The sequence below is a fragment of the Muntiacus reevesi genome, chromosome 1, assembly GCF_963930625.1.
Source record: "Muntiacus reevesi chromosome 1, mMunRee1.1, whole genome shotgun sequence".
Taxonomy (NCBI): Eukaryota; Metazoa; Chordata; class Mammalia; order Artiodactyla; family Cervidae; genus Muntiacus; species Muntiacus reevesi.
In genome coordinates this window covers 59,197,908-59,215,098 of record NC_089249.1, presented here as the reverse complement: position 1 = coordinate 59,215,098, position 17,191 = coordinate 59,197,908, and the positions used below count along the sequence as shown (strand labels likewise).

Sequence of the window (17,191 nt, the reverse complement as noted above, 5' to 3'; positions counted from 1 at the left end):
CCAGGAGGTCTCCCCGACCCAGGGATAGAACCCGCAGCTCTTGCAGCTCCTGCATTGGCAGGGGGGTTCTCTACTACTGAGCCACCTGGGAAGCCCAATGTTGTTGTATCCTGTGTCTGACCAACTTTCATATATGTTGCCCTGGTTGCATTTTGTAAATGTGTCAATTTTTTAAAAGCCAACTTAAGATGTTTGCTTTTGAAAAATACTTAAATATTCCAAGTAATCAAATTTCACAATTCAAGGTAAAAATTCTCATTAAATACATGATATCACATTGTGTCATAACTAAAGACAGGACGAGCAAACAGAGTTGAAGATAAAATTTTATTTCTGACCAGAGTAACATAAAAGATTTGTTTTCCATGCTTCAAAAGGAAGAAAAAAAGGTCTTAAGGAGCTCTCTGGCTTCTCTCTTACTCCCTGTTCCTGGTTCTTGTTCTTCCCTTTGTCTAAACCTGTGGGGAGCTGTAACACGGAAGCCTCGGCATAGAAGCCACGCAGGGCCAGTGCCAGGGTCAGAGAGCAGCTCCGTGGGCACAAGTGCCCGGCCTGTGAGACAGCAGCACGCGGCCCGGCCCCGTGAGCCCCGGCGGTTACAGTGCTCCGACAAGTCTGTCAAGTCTGCTCTCTGCAAATCCTTCAATACGGGCTGCGGGGAAAGGACTTGAAAGAGATAAGAACAGAAAGGCTGGACCTTAACCCCTAGAATAAAGGCTAGGAGAGCTTGGGATTTAAAGTTTAAAACTTGGTCTTGTGCTCCACTTACAGTTTCTCGGTTCTCTGTAACATGGCGCACTGGACACTGCCCTGTGCCTTGGAAAAGGCCTTCTGCCTCTGGAGACTTCGCTCCTTAGTAGTAGGTAGATGTGCCCTTCTTTAAAAAACAAAGTAACTGCGAGTACAGAACTCCAAAGAAGCCCTACAGATCTAGGCATTGTTAACCACCACCTCACCGGTTCCCTCAGTGCCTCCAGCACCCAGGCCTTCTTCAGTAGTTAACAATGGAACAAACATACTTCTAACTTTTTTCTACAGTAGCATGCTTCCACACAAAAATGATAAAATTTAAGTCTCTCGTGTGCTGTTTTCTCTTTGGCAACTACTGTTGCTTGGACAGCTTTTACTCTCCCCCTTTCACTGGAGGAGAAAGACCGCCTCACAAGGAGGCATGTCGCGTGGAGCTGGGAGTACCAGGAACGTCCCTGCCCCGCTCTGGCCCCTGAGGGAGCGGTCTGTCAGTCCTCACACAGGACACCCGCGGTGTGCACGCGTCACCTCAGAGCAGCTCAGCACGCGGCGGGCTCCCTCACCCAGCTGCCAGGGCACGTACCCGCATGGCTCTCGGGGTCTTTGATGGTTTAGGATCGAGAGCCTGTGTGGAGTTCTCTAACATTCGTCCTCGTTGGGGATGGCACTGTGGTTACAGAAGGCTGGTTTTCAGGTTGCAGCTTTTATTGGTTTTAAAGATTTCAAGACCCTCCAGCGTCATCTGTTTCAACAAAAAGAAAGTAATACCACATTAAAGTTGATCTTGAAAAAGTATTTGCAATGGGATCTCTATTTCAGAGGCGTTTACAGTTTTCTTATGTGCTAAAGACTTTGAAAATACCTCCATAATGGAAACAGTGGCTACTGTCTAAAAATGGCTTTCTGACTTATAAATACCATCAGGGGACAAAATCAGTTATGACATTAGATTTGCAAAGCTCTGTGGAAATTTCAGCCCAGGAAAAGGAATGCCGCTGCCCTTCTTAGTGGGCTGGAGAAGGGGCAGTTTCACCACACATCCAGCGGGAGCCTGCGGACTGGCGGGTGTGTGCACGACGGGGCTGCCTGCAGCTCCGAGAGGATGAACCTGGGTCTCACCCACACACAGCGGGACACAGCTTTCGGTAAGGACGACGAGACGGCGTTCTCCATTCAGCCAGGAGGCTGCTGGTGTGGGCGGGGCATCCCCAAGGAGCCCACGGCTGGCGAGCCCACCGCTCCTGAGCAAAGCCCACCCGGCAGTGTGCCCTGCTGCCAACAGGCGCACACGCCCCCACGCGGAGGCCGCCTGGGGTGGGACGAGCCACGCGCGTGCGGCAGCAGCAGCATCCGCACAGCCGACGCGGACAGTCGCCCAGGCCACCCTGACACGGCAGCAGGCGACCGAAGAGCCCCCGACACGGAGACAGCAGCAGGAGAGAGTCTGGAGGGAAAGACTGTCCTGGAGGGTCAGACACTGACGTGACATAAGTCAGCATAGCGGCCGCCCCTGAGTGGTGAGGGGTGAGTAAAACAGACGAGGTGGGCTGGGCAGGCTCTGGACAGGGTTTCATTTGAGCAGGAGGCGACAACGTGGGTGTATTCATTCACTCTGTGAACACTCACTGGGCTGACCTTACGTTTTGTGTGCTTCTCGGGTTTTTCTTTAGAAACACGCTAACTTAAACAGAAAACGTTTAAAGTGGGTCTCTCTGGGCAGCTGGAACAATGTACGCATCGCTCCTTCCCCCAGAGCCCAGGAACACTGAAGCAAACCACAGTGACTGCAAACACCTACAAGCAACGCCGACCTGCAGTGGCCCAGAAAGGACAGACCGTGTACCTGTATCTGACTGTCTGAGTTTCTTTGAAACTTCAATTCCATTTTCTTCTAACCTCCTCTTTGCACAGTCCTGGCATGCATTCCCTGAAAGATGAAAACTTTTATTAGAAAGCTTGTCTAAGAATGGCTCCCATGGAAAAGAACATGAATAACAAACACTGGCAAAGACGTCAAGAAACGGGAACCTCAGACACAGTGGGTGGGAATTAATCTAGGGCAGCCACTGTGGGAAACTATCAAGCTTTCTCAAAAAACTGAAAATAGGATTACCACTTGATCCAGCAATCCCACTCCTGGGTATATATCCAAAAACAACCTCCCAAAACTCTTAATTAGAAAAGATACACACACCCCAGTATTCACAGCAGCAGGATTTCAGTTGCCAAGATATGAAAGCAAGTGAATCTCAACAGATGAAGATAAAGAATATGGGGTGTGTGTGTACACATGTACACATAAAATGGAATACTACTCAGCCATAAAAGAGAAAATTTTGCTATTTGCAACAACATGGACGGACTTTGAGGGCATTATGCTAAGTAAAGTTAAGTCAGACAAATACTGTAGGGTATCACATGGAATTTAAAAAAGTAACTAGTAATACAACGAAAAAGATTCACAGATACAAAGGAAAAAACATAGTTACTATGGGGAGGGGGAAGAAAGGACGGTGCAGGAGCAGAGTTGAGAGGCACAAACCGTTAGGGGTGCAGTGAGCTCTAGGCTGCCTGGGCGACACCCGATGCGGCCAGTACTTCATAACCGTTAATGGAGCGTGACTAAAAATGTGAGCTCACTGTACTGTACGCCTGTGACTTATATCATACCACAACTACACTTCAATTGAAAATTTTTATTTAAAAACCACTTACTATTCTAGAATTCACCCTAGAATTCAGTAAATCTGATTTTACTGAAGAGTTTACCAACTAATCCCTGTGGTTAGGTACAGATGTCTGTCAAGCTACTGCTTTTTTCAACAGAGATGGGTGGTTCTGGGAGTCAAGAGAAAGCAACTAAAATAAATATGTCCTTTCACATAGAAATAAGTTAGAAATGGAAAGCTGAGTGTAACTTGAGTAATTCCTAAACCAAAGCCATCCAGCACCAACCAGTTTCCATCTGTGGCCCTGCTGAGATGGGCAAGCAGCCCAGGGCCCCGAGGCCCCTGCTGCACTGACCGGAGAGGAGCCCCTTCTAACCCGACTGGCTGAGCCAGGTGGGGCGGCCTGGTGCAACATTGACCCAGGGGTGGCGCGGGGCGCCCGAGTTCAGTCAGCTTGTCAGTGCACAAACAGGCAGAGTTGAGAAGCGTATTCACATCTCAAAGAAGGAGTAAGTAAATAGAAAAATTTACAAGAACACTCAGAACCTTTGCAATTAAAATGTCTGAAGAGAATGGGTCAAAAGTTAGCTGTTAATACATCTGAGACCAAATGGTATGATGCAAATAGACTCTCCCAGTGCCCTGGCCTCTGGGCTCCAGGACGGGACATCACTCCTGGCGCCAGCAGGTGGCCCCTGTCTGACAGAGCTGAGCCCGCAGCTGAAGGGCTGTCTCTCTAACCCCTCCGTGGCGGCAGCGACCCTCATGAATGCTGCTGTTCGTCCAGATGGGGCTGTCCTGACACAACACAGGTTAAGTATTTAATGTGAGAAACTCTTCTCTGATTTTATAAGTGAGGGCAGGAAGACTGTGGAATGTGTAAAGAAAAACCAGGCTGGTGAAAATCGAGATCTGCTTTACCCAAAAACGTGGTGCTGTCCACTCGATCGGCATCTGCAGAAGAAAGGAAAACAGTCAGCAGAAGCCGCCTGGCAGCTCGCCCTCCTCGGCCGCGGTGGGGCCGGGCGAGGCTGGCCCTGACGGGGGGGGGGCCTGCCCAGCCTGAGGGCGCTCAGCATGTGGGGCAGCTGGGCCTGACTCCCGACCGTCCTCTCCACCCTGGGACGACGCCCCGAGCCAGCCGGGCACCATGCCTGCCGCACTCCCCCCCTCCGCTGTCCCCAGCCCACCTCCTGCTCTCAGCAGGACACCTCAAGGCCGTCCCCACACACGTGCTCAGAGACACAGCCACGGATTCTAAGTCCAAACAACCTTCGGCCCCCGGCAGCCTGTCAAAGCCACTCAGCTGCTAGGGCCTGGGAAAGGGGGCCTGAATGGGGACAGGAATCCCCTGCCAAGAAGGACACACGCGGGAGGGAACCCCGGGTGAGGTCCGCGGAGAGCGGGGGAAGCAGGAGCTGCTGCCGGAGTCAGCAGGCAGGCCTGTGCGGGGCGCCCTGAAGGCACGTCCGACTGCTGTCAGTCCAGGACCCCAATCCAGCTTCAAAACACATGGGCAACGGAGCCACCTCTCTGAGCTTGTCTCAGCAGCCCTAAAGTCATCTGCTTAGTAGCAGTGAATTTGCTGTTTAGCCGCTCAGTCCTGTCTGACTCTGCAACCCAAACGACTGTACCCCCAAGATCCCTCTGTCCATGGGATTTCCCAGGCAAGAATACTGGAGTGGGTTCCATTTCCTTCTCCAGGAGACCTTCCTGACCCAAGGATCACACCCACACCTCCTGCAGGGCAGGTAGATTCTTTACCATGGAGTCACTGGGGAAGCCCAGAAACAGTGGATACCGTGACTAAAAGTGAAATAAGGTCAAGGACATAAAATTCATGGCAATGTGCAACAGCAAGTGTCAGCTCCCTGCTCCTCCTCTTAGTAAAAAGCTGCCTCCCTGATGACACTTTCATTCATGGAAATGCAACTTAAATTGGCCCCTTTTGCTCATTACCGTCAATTCTGAAAAGGGCCAGTGGGGAGAAACCAAGCTGCCGATCACCCTTGCGCTGTGCGCCGTGGCCTTCGCCCTCTCCAGGCCTCGAGCCCACAGCTGGTCCTGCCCAGGCAGCACTGCGGCCACCCCAACTTCCCCCACCTGTGGGTGCCCATGTCTGGTCTCCTATCACAAGGACAGGTGAGCCCCACAGGCCTCCCCGGGTCTGCCACCACCCATGTTTTATGATACAAACTCCAAACAAGTGCTCATGTATCACGGCCACTCCTGGTAGGTGACCAGCTCCCCAGAGGAGGGCCGAGGAGAATTACTGAAAAGGGGTGCTGCCTTCAGCAGAACACGGAAAAGATGTTATTTGAAAAAAGAAAGTAAGTCTTCGTGCAATCGTTTTGTGCTGCAGCGGTTTTAACTTTTTAACATGCAGCGTGAGAGGATAAAGGTGTAAGACAGCTGCATCTGCAGGCTGCCAGGATCACAGCTGACGGAGCTGGCAGGGCAGCTGTCTTTCTCAGTTAAGGTAATCTGAAGCAGGGCATGTCATCTGAAACAGGAATGGACGTGTACAACTATACGCGCAGCTTTAACTAAAAAACTCAATTTGTAGGCTATTACGGCCATGCCAATGACCCCAATCTGCTAGTTTTAAGTACACAGAAACATTAAAAAAAAAAAAAAGGACTGGTGAATCTAATGGTATGTAAAATTACTTCTCAATTTTATGGCATTTAATTTATATCTATAAAAAGGGGGGAGAATGGCAGAATCCCATCGGTTTTACACACTGAAAAGTGAAAGAGCAAACGAGCAAAGGGGACGAGCCATGCCTGGACTGCGCTGCCTGCAGATCTGAGAGGCGAGGTCTCGCACGTAGCCGGGGAAGTGGTCGAAGCAGTCCCCGTAGGACACGACCTTGATGCCGTGCAGCAGCATGTCTGCCTGCTGCTTGAAGAAGTGGTCCTCGCCCTCCTTGAGGACCACCATGTAGTGCTCCAGGTCCCCCTTGTTGGGCACGGAGTAGAGGAAGAGGGCCTGGAAGATCTGGTCACGCAGCGTCTCCCCGCAGCCCACGAACAGGAAGGACTTGGTGCGGTACAGGTTCTGCAGAACCTCCTGCGAAAGCACCGACAGAAGACTGGGCTCGCGACCGTGAGCCAGCTCTCACGGCGCCTGTGTGCGACGCCGCGTCCTCGCGGCTCCCCGACAGGCCTCTCCCGAGAGCCGCAGAGGAGTCAAGGGGGGAAGGCAGAGCGAGGGAGGGGGCTCGTCCCGGGAGCCGGAGTGTTGGCCAGGCCCCCATCAGCGCAGCGGCTGTCCCCTCCGCAGCCTCTCAATTCAAATCCTCCAGAATCACATGCAGTTTAGAATGTTCAAAACATACGATAAGGACATGGAATTTTTCTTCAGTTCAGTTATGTGGAGACACCTAGTCCCTGCAACTGACCTGTCTCAATGAATGGAGGACGGGAACTCCGAGGGGAGGGCCTGGCACCGGGAGTGAGGGCAGAGGAGCTGAAGGGGAGCTGAGGGGGGCAGTGATGGTGCCTGAGGCGGGGGCACAGAGGCTCATCGCCCACCCAGACAGGTTCAGTGTCGGCCAGGACTGCCCCTGCCCGCCCACGGCCATGCCAAGGCAGCGGAGGGGCCCAGCCCGTCACCACCCCGTGCCTGGGGAGCGGCAGCCGGACCGGACCGTGAGCTCCAGAGCCATCAGTGAGGACCCCCGTGGCTTCTAAGTGCATAAAAAGTGAGTTCGCAGGAAGCCACGAGGCAGTTTCACCACACCTCCTTTTGTCTATGACAACAAAAAAGCCTTGCAGAGAATGAAATTTGAAAACTAGGTTTTGAAAGAGACTGCTCAGTAGAGAAAGGAAAGGAGGTGCCCGGATGGACAGAGAGGACGAGCAGGGAGGGACATTCCCAACCTCAGCTGGGTCTGTGAGTCGCCCTCCCGAAACAGAGCCGCATCCCTGGGCAAGGGGCTCACTCGAGTTCACGGAGCCTCTGTTCAAGGTGCCAAGGGGCGGGAGCCCTGGACCCTGCTCAGACCACCTGCCGCTAGCAGCCCCCACACAGCCCCAGGGGCACAACCAGGGCCACGTCGGGGAGGGCGTACCATGACCTCCGGGTCTTGAGTGACGTCTTTATATCCCGAAGGGTCCAACACCATCCCGCACGGGTCGGTGTACAAGCCGTGAATGTGAAGAACTCCGAACCTGATGTTGCCCCGCGCCCACTGAAGGACCTGGCAGGGCAGACAGAGGAACACAGGCTGGGGAGAGTACCCGACAGACTCACGGTTTCTCAGACCTACCCGCGGTGTAAGCAAGAGAGATGCTGTGATTTGTTATTATCTCTTTAAACCTAAGAGAAACGCAGCTGTCAGGACTGGTTTTCCCGTCCTGCCATATTAAAAAGAACTTCTCTGTTTCAAGACCAAGACAGTTACACAGAAAGTATCTTTAACATTTCAGATGACAGTAAATGGCTAAGACTGATGACTTTAGGGAGATGAAGGTTTCCGTTCTAAATCACGTTATATTTTAATTACTGTTAGGTATACATTGATTTTACACCCTGAAATATATACATACAGAAAAGATAAGTTACCAAGTAGCTTTCTACTGGCTTCATTTCAAGACCCAGAATGAAGGCCCTGGAGAAGCCGTGTGTCACGTACCTCCCTTTCATCTTCACACCCGGCACCATGCCATCAGCGCGCTGGACTGACCACCTCAGACACACACCGACGCGCCCGGGCAGAGCAGCAGAGAAGGCTCCCTGCCATCTGCAGCTGGTTCCCAGAGGCTCCAGGTACCAGTGAGCGGCCCCACGGACGCAGCCACGTGACTCGGACGTGGAGCGGACGTCCTGTCGTGTGTCACTAATGCTTCAGGGGAGGGCGCGAACCGGAGCTCCGCCACGAGGCGTCAGCCCAGCGGCCCTTGGTGTCCCTGCGTGGGGAGTGGGTCTGGGACCGACCCCGCGACCCCCGCAGTGAGGGAAGAACAGGCAGGGATGGTGTAAACCCACAGGCGCACACACACACACACAGGAAACTCAGCTGATACGATGAAACCATGGTCAACCTTAGCAGTGACAGAAATAAAAGCATAAAATGGGCGCCCCATCCAATGGGAGAAATGCACTGGGTTGGGTTTTTAGCAACGCCACAGGCTGGCAAGGTAAGGAAGGTGGGTTACCCTCCCACAGCTGTGGTGTGTAAGCGGGGAGCCTTTCTGGAGAATACTTGGATAATTTATATCATCTGTCTTTAAAACAGTCATACCCTTTGACCCTAACATTTTTCTAGGAACTTTTAGAAAGGGTAAGAATTTGCATTTAGCACTATTTATAATTGTGGCAAAACGCTCACAACAATGATAACCTCGTCTCGTAATGAAATTCCATCTAAAACCACACTTCTGAAGACGGCTTCGTGATGGGGAAACGCTCACAGTAGGACAGTAAGGAAAAACCGCAGGAACAGACTTGACACGCACTGCCATCGCAACACAGGACGCCCTGGCGCCGCGCCCCGCCCGCGGGCCCCGCCCCGCACCTTGGTCTTGTCCTTCAGGTCCAGCGACTCCATGGGCTTGCTCTGCTGCTGCCCGAAGATCTCCAGCAGGTTGTCGTAGTTGGTGGTGAGGACCATGGTACCCCGCTCCATCAGGCTCAGGATGGACTGCAGCACCAGCGGGTTCTGGATGTGCCGCTCCAGGTCATCAAAGACCTCCATCAGGCAGTCCTGGAAGAAGTTGGGCTTGCTGTCGCCCGTGCGCTGCGGAGAGGAGGACCGGGGTTACAGAGACGCCATCTCTCCACCACCACCGAGCCCCCAGGCACGAGAGAACAGTCCAGGTGCCAGAGAGACACTTGGTGCCTTCAAACTGTGGAGCTGGAGAAGACTCTTGAGAATTCCTTGGACTACAAGGCGATCCAACCAGTCCATCCTAAAGGAGATCAGTCCTGGGTGTTCATTGGAAGGACTGATGCTGAAGCTGAAACTCCAATACTCTGGCCACCTGACGTGAAGAGCTGACTCACTGAAAAAGACCCTGATGCTGGGAAAGACTGAAGGTGGGAGGAGAAGGGGACGACAGAGGATGAGATGGTTGGATGGCAACACCGACTCAATGAGCATGAGCTTGAGCAAACTCCAGGAGTTGGTGATGGACAGGAGGCCTGGCGTGCTGCAGTCCATGAGGTCCCAGAGTTGGACACGACTGAGTGACTCAACAACAAGACAGACAGTAGTATTTTTTATAAAAGAAAGAAAACTGCTGACTTCATAGAGTTTTTTAAAACTCTGGAAGAGGGAGACAGTGTGTCAATATGTTAGTGAAATGTCAAGAGCAATCAACGCTATCAAAGCGCAGCAGAGAAAGGGGGCTCGGCCCTGTCGGGGAGAGGGTGGGGGGGGTCAAAGAGCATCGGGAGGACGACTGATACAGGACTCTGAGCCCAGCGCTGAGGAAGAGGCAGCTCTGGAGAGGGCACGCCCAGCAGGGGCTGGACAGGAGGTGAGCGAGGCCACCTGGCAAGGGTGAGGTCAGACAAGTGACCCGGAACGACACCCCGTGGGTCCTGCAGACCTCAGGGCTGCCTGGGCTCTCCCTCCTCGGGAGCCACGGAGGCCTGGGGCCGGCGGCGGGCGTCCAGGGAAGGACACTGTGTCACGCTGCCGGTGCCGCAGAGCCCTGGGGTCAGGAGTGGGATGGGCCCGGGAGGCAGCTCCGAGGTCGCCGGGGCCTTGAGCAGAGCTGCTCAGTGGAGCCGCCGGGCAGGGCCCAGAGGGAGGCGGGCGGATGCCTGAAGAGCAGGGGGGGTGCTGGGCAAGGAGGCCCGCATGACCCCGGGGCGCCCCAGCCAGCCTGGTCCTGGGCCTGCGGCGTGCACGCACGAGCGCCCACAGGACCCACTGCCCTCCAGGCTGTCCCCGTCCCCTAGCTTGGGCTCCCGCTGCCAGACGCTCCAGTCCCCGCCCCCATCCGTTTCCACGGGCCTGCCCTCAGGGAGCCCCCACACCTTCACGCTCTCTTGTGAGCCTGTTCCCCTCCTTCTCCCCTGAGAACCGGCGTCCAGGTCCCTGGCACCTCACGCCTGACTTGTGAAGACCTGGCGGACCCGTTCACTGCCATGTCACAGCGCACGTGGGTCCACGTCCAGCGACCCTTCCTGCACCACAGCATCTGCACGTCTCTGTCGCCTCCGGGGACCTCCACACCCCAAACCATAGCAGGACCAACAGCCAGCCTCTTCCCAGAAGTCCCCCACCTGCCCGACTCATCACCCCGGCTCCCAGGAGGTTTAGCCCCACCAGGACCCACCAACACTGACCCCATCTCCCACGACCCCACCGGCCTACCCCAGCACACGGCTCAGGCTCCACAGGGTGTCACAACAATTACCCCTAAAAATGCCTGCAACTTCCTGGCCCTGCCCGGCTCCCCTGGAATCCCCAGGCAGAACTCCACCCCTGGGAAAACCGACTCCCTACTCAGTCCACGTCCCTGCTCCCAACCAGCTGAACACAGAAGAACACCACCACTCTAATTGGCCTCACTTTAGCTCTTTATGGAAGTTCTCAAAAATACACAAAAAAAAGAAAAGATAAAGCCCCGGACACTCATGTTGATTAACCTCGCATTGGAGCTGCCCCTCCGAGGGGACGCCCTCGCCCGAGGCCCGCCCAGAGCCCCCCGGCCCAGCGGCCTTGCTCTCTCCCTGCCGAGGGGCCTCCAGACGGCAGACCACTCTGGGCTCGGCGAGTGACGAGCTCAGCGGCCGGTAGCCGGCTGTCCGGAAGCATGAACACAGCCATAAGTGACAGGTAAACGGACGCGGAAGCTGGTTTACTCAAACCAGCAGTAGCCACCCGCCTATGATGGAGCCACCCCGTGTGTAACACTGCACCCGCACCTGGCACCATCACCCAGCTGAAGCTTCCCAGGCTCTGGTACAGTCACTACGGCCACTGGGCAAATTCTGGCAGATGCCGTGACAACGCGACTGGCCTGTGGTGCGTCAGACCCCACAGGAAGGACGCCCGGCCCTCTGCCGCTCTCCCCCCGCCGGAACGCTCAGGTCACTTAGGCAGGAGCCGGGCAGTCGGCCTTGGGCGCGAGGCGGAGGCCGCATGGTCTGCGCCCCTCCCAGGCTTTCACCTGAGAGTGTAAACACCGTGTCAACGCCATCGCCGTCAAGCCGCGCGCTTTCTCTGGGTACTAGTTTCATTTTCTCCTCTGTGAATCCTCCTACGTCTCTCTGCCCCAAATGAGACGACGGCTGTACTTTCTCAGAAATGGAAGAAATGTGCCTGGGACCTCAGTCATGTCCTCCGCTCCGAGGGCAGCCTGTTCAGGGGTGACGCGGCCGCACCCTGTGGGAGCGCCCCCGCTTCTGCACCAGCCCGACGGGCCCCGGGCACCACTCAGCGAGCACGCGCGCCTACGCCAACCTCTCTTCCTTGCTGGGTCCTGTCCCGAGGAGACAAAGATGCTCTGTTCTCTCCCTGACACTCTGGGGACCCACCTGTCGTGTGAGGAGTCGCGGCTGACCTGCTTAGACCCAAGCAGAGCTGGTGGCCGCGCCCCGCGCTGAACCAGGACAAGGTTACCGGGCTGGTCCCCAGAGCAGCCTGGGACCCCCATTTAAAGGTTCCTGGGACCCTCATTTAAAGGGACGCTATCTTGATGAACTGAAGGACTTCTGGCTCGTGAGCCCAACTCGTGGAGTCATTTAAGCCCCGGACTCCCGGTTCACCAGCCTGGCCTCGAGCCAAGCTGCCCAGGGAGTCCGGAAGCACTGACCTGGAAGCACTTACCGGGGACATCTTCCGGATGAGGTCATGGGCCACCACCAGCAGGTCCCCGTCCTTGGTCAGCTTTCTGCGGAACTCGGCCACGTCCCCAGGGTGCAGCACCTCCAGCTGCTCCGCAGCCTCGATCACGGCCTCGATGCAGCTCCTCCAGGAGCACAGGGCGGGGATCCCTGGGGCCACCGCTGCGCTGACGCCCGTCCCAATGACCAGGAGCAGCTCCTGGGGCTGTTTCCGGATGAGGCTTTTTAAAAACTTTCTGCTTAAAAACAAGGGAGGGGGAGAATGAAAGCCAGCATGGAAGCCCTGCCACCGCGAGGGAGACGCTGCAGCCCGTAAGCGTCCGTGAGGCGGCGAGTCCAACACAGCTGGCGCTGGACATATGCCTCAACCCCGCCACACGGACCACAGGGCCAGCCTGTGCGCCGCGCTCCGTATGCACTTCCCTTTCTGTGTACGCATCTCACTGGTTCAGTCCTCACTCCGTGAGGGACGTGGGGACTCTACTGTCTTGTCCGTCTCGAGTCCCCCATGGTGTTGGTAAGAGTGACGTGTGTATGTAAACAAAGCAGCTCAGCAATTTAAATTCCTTTAAAACGGCCAAGAGCTTGTAAATACAAACTATGGCGATAAACGATCCCTGATCACAGGGACAGAAAAGAAAATCCCTGGCAAAACGCGGGTCCTCCACGACCCACTCCCCGGCAAGCACTTCCTCCTGCGTTACTTCACGGAGTCAAGTTTATCACCTGCCCGTTTATTGTCAGAGATTTCTTTCCTGCAAACCACAACGCCCTCCAGCCTTAGAGGTGCCCCTGATCCCCTGCTGCTTGGTGCGGAGGCCAGGCGGCAGGGGCTTCCTCGGGCAGAAAGAGAACTGTCTCCTGGAACGTTTCCTACATTGAAGCAAAGGCCTCTGAGACCATCTCCTAACCTGCTGTGACTGGCCCTCGCAGGTATCAAGTAACACATGAGAAGCTTTGCACTGGAGGCTATACACCCGTGTGAAGGTGCACTCGACGTCATTTACCTTGATTTTTGTTCACTTCTATTTGTTGTCTTTTCCACTGAATCCATCTGTGAGCCCTAAAGAGATTCAGAGGCAACTTCTACTTCCCAGGTGAAAACTCTTTCATCAGTACCCTGAAAAAGATGAGGCTGGAATTAAAATCAAAGGTCGCAGAGCTCTCTCTAAATCAGAATTACTGAAAACCATCACATACAAAAACACAATCCAGAATGGTTCCTAAGCCCGCACTCCTAATCCTGTGACTTAAGAGGGCAGGCAGAGCCTTAGACCCAGGCACCCCAAAGCCCGCCTCTGGAAGGAGGAGACTGGGAAGGAGGCGACGCAGCGGCTCAGGGCCGGGGTTTGCGCTGTCCCCTCACCACTCCGCTCCAGGGCCACTTCCAGGGACACGGACACCAGGGATTTATCATGGGAGGGAAAGCAACGTCAGGGGACAGCAAAGCAAGCCACACGGGTCTCCAGGACAAGCCTCGCTCTCGAAGGCACCGAGCAGTTCACTGAGACGTGCCAGGACACACCGGCAAGTCTTCCAAGATGCCAGGCCTCCGCCCGGCCACGCTGACACCCAGTCCAGTGGAATAGTCTGAGTCCAAGGTCAATTCTTAGCTTACACAAAACAGGACTCTCAAACCAGCTAGGTCTCTATTGCCAAACAATCTCCACATTCTATCATCTTTCCAGAATCATATTGCCTCCACCAACTCTATACCTAATATTTACTGTAAAGAAGGAAATATACAGAAAAATAAAGATTAAAAAGCCCATAATCCTACTACCTACAAGCAATGACTGTTAGCATTTGTATAGTTCCCTCTAGATGTTTTACTTTAAAATGTTTACATCATTCGAGACCATAGGTCATATCTTACTTTTTCATGCATTTTAATAAAAGCATTTCTTTATGTTACTCAAAACTATTCATAAAGAGAAAAAACTAAAGGAAAAAAAAGAGGAAAGAAAAACTGTCCATAAGTAGAAGTGTTACAGCAACATGCACGAACCTCTGTCCCACTGCGAGGCCATCAGGCACTTCATCCACCCACCCCCCCCGCCCCAAGGCAGGACATCACTGGGGCTCTGACAACCACCTTTGCACACAAAGCTCTCATCTACTTTGAAATTGTATTCAGGAGGGATTTCTGCCAAGCAGAACTGCTGAGTTACAGAGCATGAAGCCTGTAAATATCTCGGCACATGCTGCCGAAACACGTCGCAGAGAAGCCGCCAACAGAAGGCCTGAGTGCCTGCTTGGCACAGCCCAGCTCGCACCAGCTGAAACCACCTCTCACACCTGTGATATTTCTCCCTCCCCCTCATTCAGCACTGGGTCACTAAAAATGATTTTCCAGGGTAAGGAAACGAGGCCTAATAAGTCTAGGAGCATCGTTAGGCTTTAAAGAGCATCATAAGAATATCCCCTGAAAATGGGCACAGACCCGTGCCGCGGCCTGTAGGCGTCCCCCCACCCAGGGGGAAGGTCCAGGGGGCCGTCAAGTGTCAGGGCCCTTCCCCAGGTGCTGAGGCAGGCCTGCAGGCGAGCTCCATGCTGCCCCCTGGCGCCCGTCCCGTGCCAGGGTGCTGCTGGGCCCCAACTCCTTCCGAGTCATCAAAGGTCAGGTCCTTCCGTTCCTCTCTGTTAGGTATTTTCTAAGGAAAGGAGAAATACTGAGGTTTCCCACTGTACCTTATAATCCCAAGGATAAGCGACCTTGGGCCCTAGCCTGGCGACTTCAGTGACTGACCTAGCTCTTCACCAGCCCTCAGGGTTAACAGCTACACAGCAGGAAACCTTGCTAACAGACCGAGTTCTGCCAGCTCGGGAACCTATCAGAGGAAAAGTGCTCTGGACTCAAACCCTGGAGTCAGAGCTCGGGCACCGCAAAGGCTTTCCCAACCTCCCCCCTCAGGACGGAGCTCAGGGTCCTTCCCACTCCACCCTACGAGAGGAGTCAATATGAGATGCTCACCAGCTGATGAATCCAACTGCCCCCCAAATAATCTACGCCACTTCCCCACGTGGGGCGGAGTCTTTTATCTCACCCTGCTCTACACTGGGCGCCCAGTGACTGCAGAAGTCACATGCCCTAAACTGTCACCACTGTGAAGAACTTTAGAAATCTGTCTGTCGTTCTCTCAGTCATTGTTCAACTACTTTTGCCGCTCCTTTGTATATATGATCGCAGACACAGACTGAAAACCTAAACACTGCAAGCACACTTCTGCAAGAAGGTGTGAACAAATTAAACTTTTGTGGGCTGGATTTAAGTCCAAAATGAAGTGATTTCCAAGTTTTCCTAGAGAACAAGTCAACGCTGCAGGCTCTGAGCACTTACGTAACAGGTGAGGGCTGGTGCTCCTGGGCGGCCGGTTGCCGGCTTAAGTGCTCAAACCTCATCCTCCTCCTAGAGGAGGAGGTGATGAAGGCCCAGAGCCGGCTCCCCAGCACGTTCAGGCAGATGAGCCTCCAGACTCTAATGCTGACGGCTACCTTTAAGGATCACACCCGCCAACACAGGAAGTACCCGATCACATTAAATCTCAACACAATAACTAGGCAGTGATGAACTGCATAGCTGCCCATATTTAGACATTTACAGTTCATTGTAACATTACATGTTTAAAGACATTACCTCATTTCCTGTTCTTTCAGCAGCATGATTATCAGAGCCAAACCCCACAGTGACTCTAGAAAGTACTCCAATCTCGCCTTGTTTTTAAACCCAGGGCCAAGCAGGAGATCTCCGCAGCGCTGAGTACCCGATCCTAGAAGTCCCCACGGGACGGCGAGCCTCTGGCACTCTGCCCCCAACCCCAGCACCATCCTCTAAGCCCATCAGCTTCCAGACAACGAGGGTAACAAAAGCCTCCAGAGACCTTTCAGAAGCTGCATCTTTCGGTTTCCCTGGTGATCGTGTCGTCACCGCAGTTTGCAGGCCCAAAGCCCAGTCATCATAGCAACCCACTCCTTTTTACAAGGACCTAACAGCACTTTCTGAGAGCAAAATCCGGCCCCAACACAGATCTGTACAAGCAGTTCCTGTCCTTTTTATCCAAAGTCATGAATAAAAGTTTGGATGGGATATTTTCTGCTTAAATTTGAGATTATGAGCATTTTATGAACAAACTTCAGAGTAGTCAGAGACTGCCTTACTCGTTGAATGCCTATGTTCCACCCTAAATAAATGTTCATCTAACTGAGTCTAAGGCAAAACACAACAAACTACACACACCAAACTCGCTACTTAGAGCTGGCAAGGCAAACCCTGCCTCCCAGCTGCCTGACTCCACATGCCGGAGGGTTAACCGCCCCCCTCACCATGCCCTGGCCCAGCCAGCCCTCTCACTGACTCCGGCTTGGCCATGTGACTTCTTTGGCCAGCGGGGTGTCGGCAAACAAGTAAGCAGGCTGTGATAAGCACACTGGGGCTGGAACCTGCCCTGCTGGAATGGACTCAGCCCTGTTCAAGCCGGTCTAGCCTCCAGGACAGCTACCAGCGGACAGCACACCTGCTGGGCCAGCCAGAGTCCAGCTGAACCCGGCCCAGGTGCTGACCCCTGAAACCCTCATTCCCGCACACCCCACTCCATACATCACCAGAAAGAGGAGAGGGACGGGCAGAAGACCAAGCGTATCAAGATAAAGAGAGAAACGAACAAAAAGCATGCATCAGTGAGTGAATGAGTCAAAGTTTCGAGGGGGAGGGAGAAAATGCTTGTCAAGAACAGTGTTTTATTACAAGTTGTTTTAGTTGGTCAGTCGTGTCCAACTCTTTGTCACCCAGGCTCCTCTTCCCATGGGATTTCCCAGGCAAGAATACTGGGGTGGGTTGCCATTCCATTCTCCAGGGGATCTTCCCGACCCAGGGACAGAACTGTGTCTCCTGCACTGGCAGGCAGATTCCTTACCACTGAGCCCTCAGGGAAGCCCTTTATTACAAGTAGCATAATGAAAAATTTAAA

General features: G+C 53.9%; 1 protein-coding gene across 8 annotated transcripts in view; it reads right to left on the bottom strand.

Annotated features, from left to right (window-relative positions):
- The window catches only part of FAM118A (family with sequence similarity 118 member A), a 343,668-nt gene that overhangs the window by 162,720 nt on the left and 163,757 nt on the right, over positions 1-17,191 (bottom strand). For 2 of the 8 annotated variants that reach the window (XM_065945378.1, XM_065945364.1), the window contains exons 2-9: positions 13,232-13,344; positions 12,208-12,460; positions 8,941-9,162; positions 7,495-7,623; positions 6,206-6,491; positions 4,341-4,373; positions 2,594-2,677; positions 309-1,492 (exon numbers count right to left, since the gene is read on the bottom strand). In XM_065945378.1, the coding sequence (XP_065801450.1) occupies positions 1,473-1,492; positions 2,594-2,677; positions 4,341-4,373; positions 6,206-6,491; positions 7,495-7,623; positions 8,941-9,162; positions 12,208-12,460; positions 13,232-13,278 (1,074 nt within the window). In that variant the 5' untranslated portion in view covers positions 13,279-13,344 and the 3' untranslated portion in view covers positions 309-1,472. Of the gene's footprint in view, positions 1-308; positions 1,493-2,593; positions 2,678-4,340; positions 4,374-5,128; positions 6,492-7,494; positions 7,624-8,940; positions 9,163-12,207; positions 12,464-13,231; positions 13,345-15,861; positions 16,078-17,191 lie in introns of those variants that run through there. The other 6 variants (XM_065945337.1, XM_065945357.1, XM_065945349.1 and 3 more) reach the window with 5 other exon arrangements.